Here is an 18,154-nt window from a genome sequence, read left to right as displayed (position 1 = left end):
ATGTAATCTACTCCTAAGGCCACAGAGTCTCTGTCTTCTACCACTTTATTTCCAATAAAGGAACGATGTGACTAGGAAAGAAGAGAGGAACATATAATCCACTAAGGAAAAATTAAGAAGTGTATGAATCTGCCTCCAACATAAAAACAAAAACACCAATTATCATCCGATAATGCCAAAACACTTAGAATCATGGAATGGTTCTCTTAAAGGACACTGCTAAGAAAAATATTTCTTGATTTTCTAATCATCAATAGGAATACAAAATAAATTTAAATGTTAAAGAAAATGAGTGTGAATTCAGTTGGAAATTAATTACTATTCTATGGTTACCAGAGTGTCAAATGATTTTTCACTTTTGAATCACTCAGATCTAAGCAAAAGATTAAATCTTGCCTTTGGCTAAATTCACAGCTCCAGGTAAATGGAAGGAACATTTAAAGTGCTTGTGAATTACGTCTGAACCAATGAGAGAGCTCAAGAACAGGTTCAATATTGACTGCATTCATAAGGCCAGCAGAAAAAGAGGAAAAGGAAGAAAATGCATAGAATAAGAAAGGTACATTAATTAATAAACACAAAATTAAAAGGAAATTATTAATATAATAAAATTCCTTTTATTTTTGTGGACTCAGTCTATCCTATATATCAATTAACTCTATAGCTATATCCTAAATTGTATGATCTATAAGAGGTGAACAAGCTTAGGTTCTCCCAACTAGGAGCAAATGGGTGACCTAAGAGGTGAAGCTTCGAGAAGGGGACTGGGTTAGGCAGGACAAGGAAACACTGCTGTGTGTGGAAGAGAAGAATCGTCGTTGGAGGGCCTGTCATCACCACCAAGCAATTCATTGTCACTAAATTGCCAAGTTGAAAACACAATTCTAACAAATTTCCAGGAAACCTAAGGTAAAAATCCCACTACAATGAATTCCTTACGACATTTCAATGAGTCTATGCATCCATTTTTATCTATTTCCAGAATATGTCGACCTTTTCTTATTACTGCACGCATGACTCATACATGTAAACACAGCATGCCTCTTACATTCTGTACATCTAAAATAAAACAATGACCAACTTAAATCATCATTACAGATTTTTCAATTTCAAAACTTTTCACCAGGTGAGGTAACTGTACTCACACCTCCTCCACACATCACTATATACCTAAAAGTGAAAAAGTGCTTAGAGGCTGCTTCATGCCAACCTGAAAAAAAACCCAAGTAAGGGTTTCTTTCAAAAACATTTTTTATAGCTAACTCTCATCAAGATATTTACTTTAACAAAGCTAAACACTGCAACTGATGTAAAAAATAAAGTATCAACATGTCATCTCAGTCTCTTGCCACCAGATTTCCACATTCATCCTTTCCTATTATAAAAGAACAGTGGACCTTTTCAAAGTCGATCTCTCCTATAATCCCTACAAAGCCTTATTAGGAGGATGTTCTCTCTTCTTTTCACTCTCTCACTCTTTCCCACTGATTTTCAAACACTCAAGTTTCTCCCTCTCAATTCCACATCTTTCTTCTTTATAAAATTTCCTCATCCTGTACTGACTCAGACAGTAAAGCGTCTGCCTACAATGTGGGAGACCCAGGTTCGATCCCTGGGTTGCGAAGATCCCCTGGAGAAGGAAATGCCAACCCACTCCAGTTCTATTGCCTGGAATATCCGATGGACGGAGGATCCTGGTAGGCTACAGTCCATGGGGTCACAGAGTCGGACATGACTGAGTGACTTTACTTTCACTTTCATACTTACACTTCAACCAAATCTGTCCCCAACAAGGTCAACTTTGATTTCTTTGTTGCTATAAATACAATAGATAATTTCAGTCCTCATTTTGCCTGACATCTCTGCAACAAAGAACTTCATCACAATACCCATAATCTCATATCCACCACCCCGCATCCTCTCACTTAGCTAAACCGTCCTGCATCTCCTTCAGATCCTCCTTAGTCTTGACTCCTAAGGAGAATCAGATCCCAATGCTTCCACCACATGCTCAACTTCCTTCTCTCTAAAGCCCCATCTTACTTGTGCCTACCTCAATCCAAGTCCATCTTGAAGACCAAGGATTATACTGATTATATTTTATGTGATTCATCACTATACAACCAATTCCAAAACAAAGCACCTGGCATATAATAAGCACTCAACAGATATATAGCTGCCTGAATTATTTTAAACCAACCTGAAATAAACTTAGAATGACAAATTCTAACAGACATATCATCACGAAATGAAGCAAACGGTTGTTATGCTTCTTCGGGAGCCAGAAGGCCCTGCTAGAAATGGTTCAAGTATATTCACATACTAGAGCTAATACTCTATTCATCCAACCTAATAAATATAAATGACATAATCAAGTTTTTAGTAGTAACAGTTAATCACTGTCAAAATGGACAAAATCCAAATATCACTGGTACCACTCAACTACGTGTTTCCTAATCAAATAAAAAGTATGTTGCTTCGAAATGCATAATCTTAGAGAAACAAAAGCCATAAAAAATACCATCTCTAGGGGGAAATACCCAGTTATTCCATACCCAGTAGAGACCTACGTGCAAGTATATTAAAAAAAAATTAATTCAAAGCTGTGCTAATGTTTCACTCTCTCACAATCCTTTCATCTTTTCAGATACAAGGTATCAACACCTAGGACATCAGGGCATCCTGCTCACTGACAGCTGGAATCTCCATACATGAGAGACTAACAGGCTACATTCTAAGGTTAGTATGAAGTTAATTTGAAACTGGGTTTGCCTGGAAACCTCACTATTTTCCTTAGACTGTATGTTTATTTTCAATGGTTTCAGAGGAATGACAGAAATGACACATGAGGATTAGAGCTCACCCCCACCCCTGCAAGGTACTGTCACAGCTAATGCAAAAGCTTCATTTTAAACAGATCAAAATCTATTTAAAAAGTTAGCACTCAGAGCAGAAGATGCAGCAGCTATCTTCAGACAGCACATTTCACGAACAAACAGAAGATGTAATACATTAACAAACAGGAGATATAAAACGTTAATTACATAATCACTTAAATATTACAAAGATGACAATTACATAAGGTGAAATCGCTTTTAAATTTTCCAAAAGAATTCTTATCATGATGAGCCAACAGTTGAACCATCTGGATCTGAAAAACAAACTGTGACAACACTCGCAATATTTATAAGCTGGGCAAAGTTAAGGAGGAAGAATTCCCAAGAGGTGCAATGAAGACAAGAACAGATGAATTTATTCTCTACTACTGCAGAAAAATGAAATCAGTAAGATTGGAAAAAATATGAAAAGAAGAGTTAACAATGATGTCACAGGAAACAGGATTCAAAAGTATCTATCTGATCTTTCAAGCCTTAAGAATTGTTATTTTACTGTGAAAGTGAAAAGTGAAAGGGAAGTCGCTCAGTCGTGTCTGACTCTTCGACCCCATGGACTGTAGCCTACCAGACTCCTCTGTCCATGGTCTTTTCCAGGCAAGAGTACAGGAGTGGGTTACCATTTCCTTCTCCAGGAGATCTTCCCAACCCAGGGACTGAACCCAGGTCTCTCGCATTGTAGGCAGACACTTTACTGTCTGCGCCACCAAGGAAGTCCTATTTTACTGTACTGTCCATTTATAAACAAGAAAGCTAAACTAGGATACAGCACTTAGTAATTCTCAATGTTTATTAACATTGTATATTACACAACTCCTATATTAAAACTGATGGCAGAGTCAGCTTTAAAAATTTGATGTTAGCTTACCTTATGCAACTGTAATGTTTAAAAGTGCTGGCAGCTTTCTGACATTCCAGGCACAGCTGAATAGCTCCTGGATAGTCTTCCTCCTGGAGAGAGCAACAACAGAAGTCATTAGGACGGAAACATTTTTCTTAAAAGACTCTGAAAGGGGGCCTCCCTGGTGGTCCAGTGGTTAAGACTCCGCCTTGCAGTGCAAGGGACACGGGTTACATCCCTGGTCCGGGAAGATCCACATATGCTGGGCAACTAAGTCCATGCACCACAGCTACTGAACCTGTTCTCTAGGGCCCTTGAGCCACAACTACTGAGCGCACAGTACTAAAGCCAGTGCCTAGAACCTGTGCTCCGCAACAAGAGAAGCCAAGGCAGTGAGAAGCCTGTGCACCCCACTTGTCGCAACTAGAGAAAGCCCACGCACAACAATGAAGACCCAGTGCAGGCAAAAATAAAAATCATTTTTAAAAGTCTCTGAAAAGGATAAACCTCTGTTCATACTCTATCTAAAAGTTACACTACCAGGAAGTTTTAATTCTTCTCAAAGATTATAATATGAACAACAGATAAATAGTAAAATATAACAAAGGAACTAGCTCCAGATCTAAAATGTAGCATGGAAAAAATATGTTGTGCCCATAAATACACAGTAATAGCCCTCTGAGACCATGACCATGACAAAGCGTACACGGAAGTATAAGCTGCTTCAGAGAGAAGGAGTTCTTTAACTGTTAACATATCTTCTTTCAGTCGTGTTTATATAAAAAACGTTCCAATTTTATTCTACTTGCAAGCAACATTCAACAGTTTTACCATCAATGAATCCATAAATATCCTTAAATAAATTTGGAAAATAAAGTGAAATATTCATTAATGGCCTCAGGATATTTTTAACACCTGAACAGAGTAATTTACTGCCGAATTAATTTTTCATATGGATTTCTTAAACCATAGTTCAGTGGTAATAGTTTAGAAGTAACACAGTGTTTAAACAGAAAACCATTAAAAAAAAAATGTTCCTTAAGTTCATATCTAAATTCAACAAAGGCAATTCAAACCATAGGGGATGCAGAGATCATGACAAAGTACCTACCTAAAGGTGCTTGAGAATTATGGGGAAACACACATAATACATTAGGCCTTGGTGAACCTTATAACAGAAGTATATAAGAAATGCTAAGAAAGCCACTGAAGAGAAAACAGATGGCTCACTCAGAAAATCAATATATATATGAGGGCTTCCCTAGCAGTCCAGTGGATAGGAATCTGCCTGCCAATGCAGGGGACACAGGTTCAGCCCCTGGTCTGGGACGGGCAGGGCAGCAAAGCCTGCATGCCAGAAATACTGAGCTTGCATGCCAGAACTACCAAAGCCCATGCATCTAGAGACCGTGCCCTGCAACAACAGAAGTCACCACAACGAAGAGGAGCTCCCGTCTGCCGTTACTAGGGAAAGCCCTCGTGCAGCAACAAAGACCCAGCACAGCCAAAAATTTTAAAAATTAGTAATTAAAAAAAAATGTGTGTGTGTGTATATATATATATATGAGACACCAAAATAACTAATACATGCTATCTTCATCGAATTACTACTTCATGTTACATGAAAAAGGTAATTTCATTGCTATTTGGGCCCAGATATAACGGAAACATACTGTAATTAACATTCCTACATTGCTACACACTGAACATTCCCACACACTGAACATTCCCCCCAATAAATTTTTCTGAATGAAGTCTATCATGACAATAGTAAAAGATGCACAAGAGTAGAAACAGTAAGGTCCTTTACTGTTTAAAAATGCTCTTTATACCATACACCAATTGGAGAAAAATGCACATCTGAGGTTTTTTTCACAATAATTCTCTAATATTATGAGGAGCACCAAACTTCCAAGCCTTGTACAAACTTACCTCCAGCATTTCACTTAGGCGGACATCTGTTCTTTGCTGAAAAATAACAGAAATGCAAAGGTAAAACCTGTTTCAACCATAAAATTAAATTTTAATTTTTAAAAAGGAACTGGTATATACCAATGTTTTTATCGTTCTCAGAGATTTCAGAAGTCCAATCAGCAACTGACGTTTCCTCTGATTTGCAAGGAGGCCTAAACTAGCTTGAGTAAAACCTTCCTTTGCAATATTCAAGTGTCTGTAAAAATGAGCAATAAATAGTTCAGTTTTTCTAGTATAAGAACCCTATACACACAGAACAATTAGGCAGTTAATGAGACAGTATCCTGGACTGCTCTTAAATTTGGGGATTGTGAGCCCTCTGACCGATTGAACAGACTGACCGATCTGTTCAATGGCTCAAAACAAACCAGCATTACCAGAGTGGTAGGTGGTCTTCTACCAGACTTTAAACTGTTACTAGTTCATCACAAAAAAAGTGCAGAAATTGAGAGCAAGCATTTAGAAACATGTAGAGCAAAAGTTGACGCAACAATTTTATGCTTGATGACTCTAACCAAAAAAATTTTAAACACACAGAGCAAAAGTTGACATGGTAATTTTATGCTTAATGAATCTGATAATAGAAAAAATGAGACTGTATTTTATATGTGTTTGTCTTTTTTTTAATTTATTCTAGCAATTTGTTTTTATTGCATTTTATAAAAACAACAATCTGTAACATGTTGGAAATTAAAGGAAAAAAAAAAGGCTGGTCCTTCACCAAAGACAGTTTGAGAAACACCGATTTAAGCAATACAAAAACACTAATATTTGGGGACTTTCCTGGCAATCCAGTGGTTAAAGACTTCACCTTCCAAAGCAGGGGGTGTAGGTTTGATCCCTGGTCAGGGAACTAAAATCCCATATACCTCAGGGCCAAAAAACCAGAACATAAACAACAGAAGCAACATTATAACAAATTTGATAAAGATTTTTAAAATGGCCCACATTAAAAAAAAAAAAAAAAACTTAAGAAAACTAATATTTTTAATCCTTAACTAGATTTTAAAACATTTTCCACACACCTTCTTAGTGCAGTTTATAAATCATGATGTATGTTCAGTTAATGAATAGCATTCTAGAAACCACAATCGTAATTTAAAAACTCAATTTTCCAAGACAGTTTCTCTTAAATGTTATTTAGCTTAAAGAACAAAGCATCGTCAAACACAATACCTCCTCCCATTGGTGCAGATTACAGCAGCTAACTGAAGACCTGTTTGTAATGAGGTAACTCTTTCAAGTTCCTATGGAAAGACGAGGTGTAGGTTACTGTGCGAGGCATTTTATCTTTCTTTCTTATTGATATGGTTCTCTAACAAAAACTTTAGTGGGTTTCAAAGAGAAGCCTGCTTGATAAACAAAGTAACAACAAAGATACCTGAACTTGTACACTGTTGGTATATTTCTCATAAAATCATTTTAGATAACTACTTTGAATTGATTTTCATCATGGCATGTCACAAAATATTTAGGCAGTATTGCTTGTAAGGAAATGTAGACCCATCCTCTTTTCAGTTCAGTTCAGTCGCTCAGTCGTGTCCGACTCTTTGCGACCCCATGAATCGCAGCACGCCAGGCCTCCCTGTCCATCACCATCCTCTTTTAGATGGGTGTAAATAAATACTAATAATATATTCGTTTAAATGTTTCTATCCAAGAGAACTTCATAAGATAATGACAAATACGACAAACATGATTTGTTTGCTAAGATGCTTTTACAGTGAATGGCTTTGTTTGAACACAGATATTTCAGTGCATTCTGAAGTCTCTGTTTTAAAAGAGACAGTTCCAATTTTATCATATTTTAAAGGCAGACTGAGCAATCACTGTTGATGATCTGAGTTGCAAAATACACAGAAGCAATTTTCATTGGCTGTTCTTAAGTTAGGAAAACCAAACAGATTAGAGTCAGATATAAAAACTCTTTCATTTCCCATAGTTTGGTAAATTCCCCACATGAGAGAAAAAACCATATACAAACACAACCCAAATAAAATTAATATGTTGCTATAAACTACAGACAAAAGAATAAATATTTCAAATTCCGAGTATAAGTCACTCACACATTTTTAATATTTTACTTTACAAATAACAAATATTATCCTACCTTGACATAAGCAGGCTGTTTTTCAAGGATTAAATCTGCTACTTTTTTTGAGACCTAGAAGAACATGCAATCAAATAAAGGAAATAAAAGAAAAAGCCTCATGCTTCCTATTACATTTTACATTTAAAGTTTTAGCAAGAACATTCAACAGGGCTTCTCAATCACTCCTACAGCAGATTCTGGCATGCTATGGCCACACACATGTCTCTGTTCACGAATTTAGTAAAAGAGGTATAGCACGTAGCATAATACCTGGTCCTTAATAGAAACTCAATAAATGGTCATTATTACTGTTAATAACATGAGTATCATTATTTGATTTCACTAACATGTGCAAAAGTCTATCTATCTTTAAGGGTACTGGAGTTGCTTTCAAAAGACAGACTTAAGATAAAAAAATATTTAATCTACTCAAGTTACGGAAATACCATCTGGGAAACAGAAAATATCCTTGTCCCCTTTAAACTCTTTGTACTGCATAAGAAGACAAACAGCAATTTGGTCCACTACTTCTGAAAAACTGAAAATATGCTTTTTTGGAGCGCTATGAAGATACCGAAGGTTTCTTGGTCAGTTTCATGAATAATGTTAGTGTATGCAATGTAGAACTCTAATGATCTGGAACACAAGTTTCTTATTTCACAATCTCAGGGACCTCTGTAGCCCTGCACTGAAGGGGCACCATGACCAGCAATGACCATGACCATGCTGAGGGGCACAGAAGGCACTTAGTGACCATCTGCTCAAGAAATACAATCGTATCCCCTGCCCCAACGCAGCTGGGGCTGCAGCTGGGGAATGCGTTACACACGCATTCGACTACTACGTTAATTCTTTCATGTTTTCTTAATCTGCTCTGAATTTGTGTAGATCTGTATAGACAGGAACTTGTAGGGATGTGCACAGACAGAAACCCACTGAATCTTACCAAACTGTCTTCTGAGTCATTCGTTCATTTGTGTGTGTTCATTGCTTTTTGTTTATTGTTACGGGTTTTTCCATTTTTCTTGTTTTAAATAGACCATGTGGCTATTTTAGCTTCCACGGCACCAGGCAGTGTGCTGAGTGCTTTTCTTGCATTACCTCAATTAGTAATTAGGACAATCTACTGAAATGGGTGACATGTTTCCTTATTTTCCAGGGGGTGTAATCTTAGACACAGTAATAATTCACCCGCAGTAAGTTGCAAGGTCACGGTTCAAGGCCAGGTTGATCAGATTCCAAAGGCCACTATGCTACATGGCCCTTGTGGTGGGATTCATTCCCAAAATACTACTACCACATGAGTTACAGAAGAGGGGGGAGTACATATTAAAACACGCTGAGACCAAAAGGCAAAAGGTGCCACCATCCACTGAACTCAAATTCTCCAAACCGCAACATGCTTTTACTATACAAGTGCTGAGGGCCCTTCCCCACGCTACTGCTACCGGCCTCTAGGAGATCTCAGCACCCACTGAGGCCTCTGGGTATAACACAAAAGATACAGAAGTATATCTTCCTTTGTCTCATGTATTATTAAAGATCGTATGTTAAATTAAAATGGCTGAACGTATTATTACTGCTTTTAGTATTAAAAAATTAACAAGACTACTTACTACCATTATTTAATCTCCTACAGTACTGAGTTTTATAAAAGGAATTCAGCCTAACACACAAAAAAACAGAAAATCACAGAATTTTACATCATTAGGTAAAATGCAGGCCCAGCCCACTACTTCACAAATGACACAAGAGATTTAGCAAGGCAAAGTGACTTGCCCAATGTCACACGATTAATAGTGACAGCAGTTCAGACTTTCTGAATCTTAACCCTGTATTCTCTTTGGACCTTTCAACTAGAAGTGGGAGCCTCTACTCTGATATAAGAACATTCTATCATAAAACTGTGGGTTAGGAAAAAAAAAAAACTATGGATAGGAAAGTCACACACCATGTGACAAGGAGCAATCTAAGCAGGTACTTAGTAATTTGAAAAAAATAAATTCAAAATTCTTTCATCATGTTTAGGATTCCAGAGAAAGAACACCAAGTTCTAGAAGCAAATCTATCAAAGTAATATGAGGGGAACTGAATAGTAAATTTGAATACATAGAAATGTATCATTTGAGTCAAAGTCATGTCAAATAATAAGATTTGTTTAAAATGTTAGTGTATTAGTGAAACCATAAAACCTGTAAACATTACACTGCTCTGTTGTGTTTCCTTTACAGTTTTGTCAGAAATGTGTCTTTTACTTACTGCAGCTTGCTGTTGTTTCAATTTGTCTCTGTACTCCTCTAATTCTTGCAAATTGAGAACAGGAGGGAGCTTCTAAAAGGAAAAATCCATAAACAAAGAGTGAAAAAAATCAATTGTTTAGTTTCACTTCCCTGCACACCTAAGTAAGGGATTACAATCTGCACATACAAAAGTGTCACACCTCACACCTCCTGTCCTTCCAACCTCCGCACTAGACCCCAGACACCAGCCTGTATATCTGGTACTAACCCTCTGGGGTTCAAGTTCCACCCTCCCTCTGCTATCTCCACTGCCGCCACCTCCAACCTCCTGGAAATCCCACTCCTGTGGGGACTCCTGGCCCCTAAGCTGGGAAACTCTGCTTCCAATACCTGTAACAGGAGAATGTGAGAAATTCCTAACCCTAATTCCCCAGTCTACCAGCCACTGGTATCTCCCTAGTCGTCCACGACAGAACTCAAAACCTACTTCCCCTCTGAAATACGAATGGAAATTAACGCCTACACGTGTAGTGCGATAGTGATGGTTATTTGAAGACACAGATTATACATACTCCGGAGGACAGTATGAAAGTCAAAGTGTAGTCGCTCAGCTGTGTCTGACTCTTTGCAACTCCATGGACTGCAGCCCGCCAGGCTCCTCTGTCCATGGGATTCTCCAGGCCAGAATACTGGAGTGGGTTGCCATTCCCTTCTCCAGGGGATCTTTCTGACCCAGTGATCAAACCCAGGTCTCCCGCATTCCAGGCAGATTCTTTACCATCTGAGCCACCAGGGAAACCCAGAGGGCAATATGGGAACTAACAAAAATGCATGCCATGGTGAAGATGGGAAAATACCAGGTTAGACCTCCAGTCTCAGTCAAATGATGACGAAATTTCCGAATAAGCTGGGTACTAACTCTAGGTACTACATATGAAGCATGTATGCATACAGCATTTGGTTTCATCTAAAACCCAAATTTTACTATTCTGACTTTTTTTAATTCTTATAAATTTAAAATGCCAAAGTTATAAACATTATGGCACAGGGGTATTTTTCACAACTAAATAATGATGTAAATATACTTTCATGATTAAAAGTCTCAGAGCTTTCCTAAACATATTTAGCCAACGTAAAATAAGATAGAGGCAGTACACTAACATAATTGTGTGCTGAGAGTTAAAAATGAAAAATACAAAAATTAACCTTACATTAAAAAAAATAATCTCATCTTTAAACAATGCTGAAAGTTCATTTAATCATAATGTGGTTATCACAGATAGGTCCTAGTATCAAAAATAAATACAATGACCCTAAAAACCATTCATATTTCACTCACAAATTTAAATCACTGAACAAAACTGGCTTTAGATAGGTTTTAATGAATTTTTTTACCTCCAGTTCATATTTAACAATATCAAATGAATCTGTAGAAAAATACACTTGTTCAATACTATTAATTAGTTCTTGTTCAGCTTGAGGGTCACTAGGCTGTTCTCGAAGTTCTCGGAATTCCTCCTTTAAGGGAAAACAAAACAAAAAAAAATTATAGCACTTGTAGTTGCTATAATTCTATCTGCACAGAAATAATCATCTGTCTTAAGCCTGACCAATCTCCTGGGAAACACTGACCAAGGAGACAAACTGACAGAAAACAAGAAGAAAGTTTGTGAAAAGTTAGGAAAAAGTCAAACACTAAAAATCACCCATCTATTGGAGGAAAATACTAGCCAGTTTTAAGATTCAGATTTTATTTTCAATTCCTGGTGTATCAACTAGTAGTTGAGAAAATTCAGATGTTAAACAAAAAGAAAAAAAAGTGACTACCTAATACCTATCATATATACACACAGTTTCTTCATCTCAAGTGTGTTAGTCGCTCAGTCGTGTCCAACTCTTTGCGACCCCATGGACTGTAGGGATCCATGGGGTTCCCCATGGAGCCCCACCTGGCTCCTCTGCCCATGGAATTCTCCAGGCAAGAATACTGGAGTGGATAGCCATTCCCCTCTCCAGGGGATCTTCCCAACCTGGGGACTGAACTCAGGTCTTTCGCACTGCAGGCAAATTCTTTACTGTCTGAGCCTCCAGGGAAGCCCTCTCTTCGTCTAACAATGCTCTAGAATCTGTCCCACCACAGATAACCAGTGGACAACATTTCAGTGACTTTCGGGTCACAATCAGTATTGGAACCCTGAACAGATTTTCTGCTGAAAATCTCACTGCTTGGCTAAGAAAAACTTGTTCCACAAAAGGTTCACAAGGGACTTCCCTAGTGGTCCAGAGGTTAACAATCCACCTTTCAAGGCAGGAGATTCAGGTTCAATCCCTGGTTGGAGAACTAAGATCCCATATACCAAGGGTGGGGCAACTGAGCCCAGGAGCTGTAACTAGAGAGCCTGCAGGTCCAATGAAAGATCCTGAGTATCACAACTAAGACCCAATACAGTCAAAAACAAATAAATACTAAAAAAAAAAAAAAGCTCACAAGGTTACTTCTGTACTCCCATGAGGCTTCCTTCAAAAGTGTACTGATACTATAATTAATGAACCGATTATGAACCTAAAGCTCTGACAAACTGCTTGCTTTCTAAAGATACATTATGGGGCTTCTGTGGATATGCAACCCAAAAGAGCTTAATAGACAAGTCCTTATCCTTGCATCCTTATCCTATGTAGGTTCACTGCATAATCGGATAAAACTTCAGTTAACTGGGAAATTTCAGTAATACAGATACCCACTTTCTGCCACAGTAATTAATCAAAACATTATTACAGACATATAATTTAATTATTTGGCTTTATTCAAATTAATCTCAAACATTTAAGTACACAAAAAGAAATCAGTATTTAAAATCATTTTACAGTCAAAATAATATTTAACAAGAATTCTTAATGAATCACCACTAATTAAATATACAAAAATTATATGGTTAATTTGAGGACCAAACTTTCCAAGTAGAGGCACTCTAGATTACTTTATTGCAGGGCATAGTTTTCATTTGTAGAAAAGAAAAAAAAGAAGAGCCTAGCTTATATATCTTTAGGATTTTAATTTATATCTTAAATTTATACAATTACTATAAAATTATTTCCTCTCAGTAGATCCAAGCTAAAAGAAAGCATTAGAGCAATAAACCTGAAATTTAATAGTTAACTGTTTACATTTAAAATTCTGATAAATTGAAAACAGAAGGTAAAATCATAAAAACTAAACCTGCCGAGTTAAAAGTGCATGAAAAAGAATATGCTTCTTCAGCACCAAAACTCAACTTATAAAAATATACTAACCAAAAACATAAACAGGTTAAAGAGACCGCCATCACTGATTTTGCTGCGATTAGATACAATGAGTGCAGTAAGAAATCCATCATGGTAACAGTGGGAGCTGTATTCCGGTGGGGGTTTATCTACAGCACACTCAGTTGTGCAGCACCTTGGACAACGGCACAGAAGCGTTCCAACAGACTTGTGTTAAACCCACAATATTTGCGGAAGGGTTCCAACTAGTTAGCGTAGCCACAGGCCACCTCCCTGAATACAGTGGAAATCTGAATTGACAGTGAGACATGAAATAGAAAAAGAGATCAGAAATTCCTGGCACTTTCTCTCCCTAAAGGTGCGCAGGCATTTGAAATACCAGCTTCAGATACCGCAAGCTGAGGGAAGGAATAAAGCCCGAGCGAGGGTATGCCTCCCTAGTAATTCCACAGCACCACTGGCAAATAAATGTACTTGGGACTATTCACACACCAAAAAAACTGAAGATTACAAAAATGCCTAAGAATGAAAACTATCAGATGTGAAACAAGTTGGAAATTCAAACAGACTGCAGTGAATGAGCACTGTCATCTCAAATGTGTAAATGGCATTAACTCCATGCTGAGGTTCTCCCTATATATACTACCTACTGACTAATCAAAGGGAAAGACACAGGTTTTAGCTGCAACTCGGCTATTAACCTTAGTTAATATCAACTTAGTCTCCTCATGCCTATTTTTTTTCCACCTGTAAAGGACATACACACACACTCCAAATGACAGTGAAACAAATATCCAAAGTTATTAAGAATGTCAGAGGGAAAATATGATTTATAAATATCTCACAAATGCTCATTTCACAAAGGTGATATATGTGTAAAAACAAAATGCACAGTCTATATATGTATATAAAAGGTCAAATGCCATTCCTTCGTAGAACACTAAGCAATTATATCACTGAGAGCAGACAGACTAAAAAGAATTTCAAAGAAGTGAAATGCAACACTTAAAACACTGGACTAAGTAACCTGGAAGTGAGGGAGAGAGAAAAATCAAGAAAGATAGAAAAAGAAACACAGCACACAAAGCAGAATTCAACCAAAACAAACGCCTGACGCCATGTCCCTATAAAACACCCTCTCCTTTCAGGGGCTCCTGTTTGAACACACACGTCTGAACTCAGTCAGAACACGCTCCGTTCTGCCTGGAAGCATGATCACCGTGTTCCTTTTAATCCCGCTGCACTGCTGTCTGTAAGACTCAGCCACTACCCAATCTCTCTCTAAACGTCTCATTGCTGTCAGTGCCCGCGGCTCCATCAGATTACACACTTCTTGAGGACGGAGGCTTTTCTTTATTCTCCATCATTTGCTCCCAAGTGCCAAGGCACACTGTAGATAAAAATCATGGATCAAACTAAAACTAATTTACACAGTGAATTGTATTTAAAAAAAAAAGGAATATAAGAACAAAGGGAAAGGAAGAGACTGTATCTTCTTGTTTTGATCGTCAAAATTATCCACACACTCCTAAGGAAAGGCTTCTTTCTTCTAAATAGAAGTAACAATAAATGTAAAATGATTGTAGGAATATTTTATGCATATAAAGTAGAAAAATAAAAAAAACAGCTAGACAGTATATTCTTAAAACAATCACTCCATAATTTTACCATTATGTAAACTGGTTCCCTAGGATTGGAAATGTACAAAAGTATTAATTCTTCACCTAAAACAGAACCAGTTTTGCAAGCCAAACCAGTTTTGCTGCATATATATGTATGCGGCAAAACTTTACATAAACAAACAAAAGATTCCCTACAAAACAAATTTAAAGGTATAATCAGGGGAGTAGAATACTAAATGAAACTCCTCAAGCCAATATTAAACTATGCAATGTTCTTAAAAGTTACAAGAAGATTAGATGCCTTAACTATGTTTGGTAATAAAATATTTTAGTCTTATGGACTGCTATTAAGAGTACAGTTTTTTAAAGAATTTTTATAGTAAAGTTTATGACACATATAATATTATTATTAATATTAATAATAGTGGTAGGAATGCTCTGCAAACTTTGAAAATTCAAAAATAATTCATCAGCAACTACAAACCATCCATCAAACATGTCACAACTTGCCTACTAAGGGTGGGTAATCAACTACACCTCAAATAAGTACACAAATGTCACCCCAGAATTAAAGCCGGAGAAAAACTACAATTAATGAGCTTAATTGTAAAGGACATAGAAACAAAAATACAAATGTCAAAAAAGAACAAATCAAACCTCTCTCCCACATTATCATCAGGAAATAACCTGCCGACTAGCAAAGCTCCATTATCTCTTATTTCCCAGTCAAGTCACACATCCCCATTTTAGAACTTTTTAAATTAAAGTCCTACTATGTAAAAATCCTCTATGCTAGGTCATAAAGAAACAAAGATGAGTAAAATACGGCTCTTTGCTCAAATAGCTGCTGAAGTAATAGATGAACAAATGACAATGCAAGGCAGAACAAAAAGGAAATACAAACAAAATGAAGGGCATTAAGGGATTGTAAGCTACCATCTGATGGAAGTGGTGGCATTTACAGAACATGAGAAACGGTAAAATTTAAAATATTAGAGATTGGGGGAATAAGGGTGAAAAAATAAAGCGAAGCAGAAGTAAAAGCAGCGGAGTGGGAAAGCATACAACAGGTTAAGTAACAGTGGATGACTTTCCGCAGGGCAGGAAAATGTCATGGGGGAGAGACGACGTGGACACCAAGAGCCAAGAAAACGGAACAACCGTGATGCTGTTAAAATTCAACACACTTTCATATAAACTAGGACCATATTCTTCCTTTACTAAAAATATCTTAACACATTACCACGGTGCCAGATGCTACATCCAAAAACAAGCATAAACATTCAACATTTTCTTAACATAATACACCAAGCAGGAATATTTTGGGAAAGTGGTAGATAATGCAGAAGTCATTCAGAGTTTTAGAGGCTGTCTCTTCCAGCAGTCACAGTACACCATAAGGTTGTATATAATATATACTACCTAGCCTGTTCTTCTATTCTGATCATCTCTGGGATAAAGCTACATGAACATATTAATACATATAAAAATGCATATTGCAAATGTGACTTTTTGAAAAAGAAAGAAAATCAGAATAGAAATTTAAGTCAACATCTTTGATTTTGGCCAAGCCATGTTTCCTCTCAACATTACAACAAAAGGTCATATGAGAACTGGGGATTCAAGTCTATAAAACAATTGGAGCCCTCAAGTGTAAAGGTGTTATAGAACATTTCCAGTATATCTATGGTTTCCAAAGAAACCAGGCTATAACTTTACAAAACTATCTCCTGCTTAAGGGTTCACCTCTTAAGGGGAGGATGTATTCAAGTCCAGGAGGGAAAAGAAAAACTACAAATTTTATATTGAATCACTACTTTCAGATTATCCAAAATACCACAGTAATTAAAAATATCAACCCAGGCTCAGGCTTTCAATCCTATTCACTTTTGTAAGTGTAAAAAGTTAGTTATGACAGCTTAACAGTTCTTAACATTATTCGGTTCAATATTCTCTTTGAAAAGTAATTTAATTTTTAAACCCACAGAACAGCCTGGAAACTTATCATCTTCGGTAGTAGGTTTTTATTCAAATAAAAAGGTGAATGCAAAAATCTTCATTTCACAGGTCAGCTTTCAAAATCCTGCAGAAAAATGTAAAGTAGAATAAAAAAAGCAATGCAAACCAACTTCCATTTCTGTACATAGTTTACCAGACCACAGTTCACATTCTATACCAGAATAAATATAGAATGCATTGTATTGGGCACAAGCGAGGGAGTAAAGAAAGTTTGCTCTTACACAGCATGAATTTAGGTTTGCCAGGACAAAAGGTTTATTTGTCTGCTTGCATTTTTCATGAGTCAACAACAACAACAAAAAGCTATTCTGTTATAATAAATACTAAAAACAGAAATCACAGTCTTACTAAAGTTAACATCACATTAGAGTTCTAATTGAGAACAAAACAGGATTATCAAAAACTATACAGAGTTTAAAGGAAGAACAAAAACAGAGTTTTCAATATGCAGTCAGTATTATAAAAATCATAAATCACTGAAATTTTCTGTTTCCAAATGAAATAGGATTCAAGATCACAAATACCCTAAAACTATACATCTACCAATGTAAGTTTATAATGAATTGACAGATGTCTGATTACGTTGGGAAAATGGCGTATTTTCTTAAAATTATTATTAGAACAACAATAATCTATCAAAGCAGCTGGTTTATCATCTTCTGTGTGTTTTAAATAAAACATAGCTTTTCAAGCCAACTCTGTTTTCTTCAGGCTGTCAGTGCCATCTAGTGGAATATTATTAGCACTACAATTTGAAAGGTTTTAGCAACATGATTTATAAATTTTTATAAAAAGGTTATTATTAAAGTAGCATTTTAATTCTTTCCTCAAAGTAACAACCCAAATGTATACATATTTGTCTTTAAAGAAAGATATATTGAATAAAAACTGATTTTATTCATAGAAATACACTGAATCATTAACATGTAATAAAAATCACAAAACGATCAAGCCAAACTTTCATATTTGATACGCTGCCAAATATTTTTACTTATTTCTCTTATTCAATAGCTATGCTATTTTACCCCAAGTTTATTCCTATGATAAAGAAACCATTAAAGCTAACTGCTTTGGAGGGAGGCATCAAATATACATCTATTTTTAAAAGCTATCTTTAAAAATGTCTCAACTTCAGTGAAAACTATCAAGCTATTTGCCACATGCCTGTCAAGCTAAAGCTGACTACAAAACACATAAACTGAAGCACAGAG

The 18,154-nt window shown here is 36.5% G+C and overlaps 1 protein-coding gene across 2 annotated transcripts in view; it reads right to left on the bottom strand.

Annotated features, from left to right (window-relative positions):
* Positions 1–18,154, bottom strand: part of VPS50 (VPS50 subunit of EARP/GARPII complex) — a 131,928-nt gene that overhangs the window by 98,332 nt on the left and 15,442 nt on the right. The window contains exons 3-9 of one of the 2 annotated variants that reach the window (XM_019959684.2): positions 11,437–11,559; positions 10,061–10,132; positions 7,820–7,873; positions 6,886–6,956; positions 5,788–5,905; positions 5,668–5,703; positions 3,763–3,845 (exon numbers count right to left, since the gene is read on the bottom strand). In XM_019959684.2, coding sequence (XP_019815243.1) covers positions 3,763–3,845; positions 5,668–5,703; positions 5,788–5,905; positions 6,886–6,956; positions 7,820–7,873; positions 10,061–10,132; positions 11,437–11,559 — 557 coding nt within the window. The remainder of the gene's footprint in view (positions 1–3,762; positions 3,846–5,667; positions 5,704–5,787; positions 5,906–6,885; positions 6,957–7,819; positions 7,874–10,060; positions 10,133–11,436; positions 11,560–18,154) is intronic. The other variant, XM_019959685.2, reaches the window with a different exon arrangement.

The sequence above is a fragment of the Bos indicus genome, chromosome 4 (assembly GCF_029378745.1).
Source record: "Bos indicus isolate NIAB-ARS_2022 breed Sahiwal x Tharparkar chromosome 4, NIAB-ARS_B.indTharparkar_mat_pri_1.0, whole genome shotgun sequence".
NCBI lineage: Eukaryota > Metazoa > Chordata > Mammalia > Artiodactyla > Bovidae > Bos > Bos indicus.
This window is presented reverse-complemented; position numbering and strand designations above follow the sequence as displayed.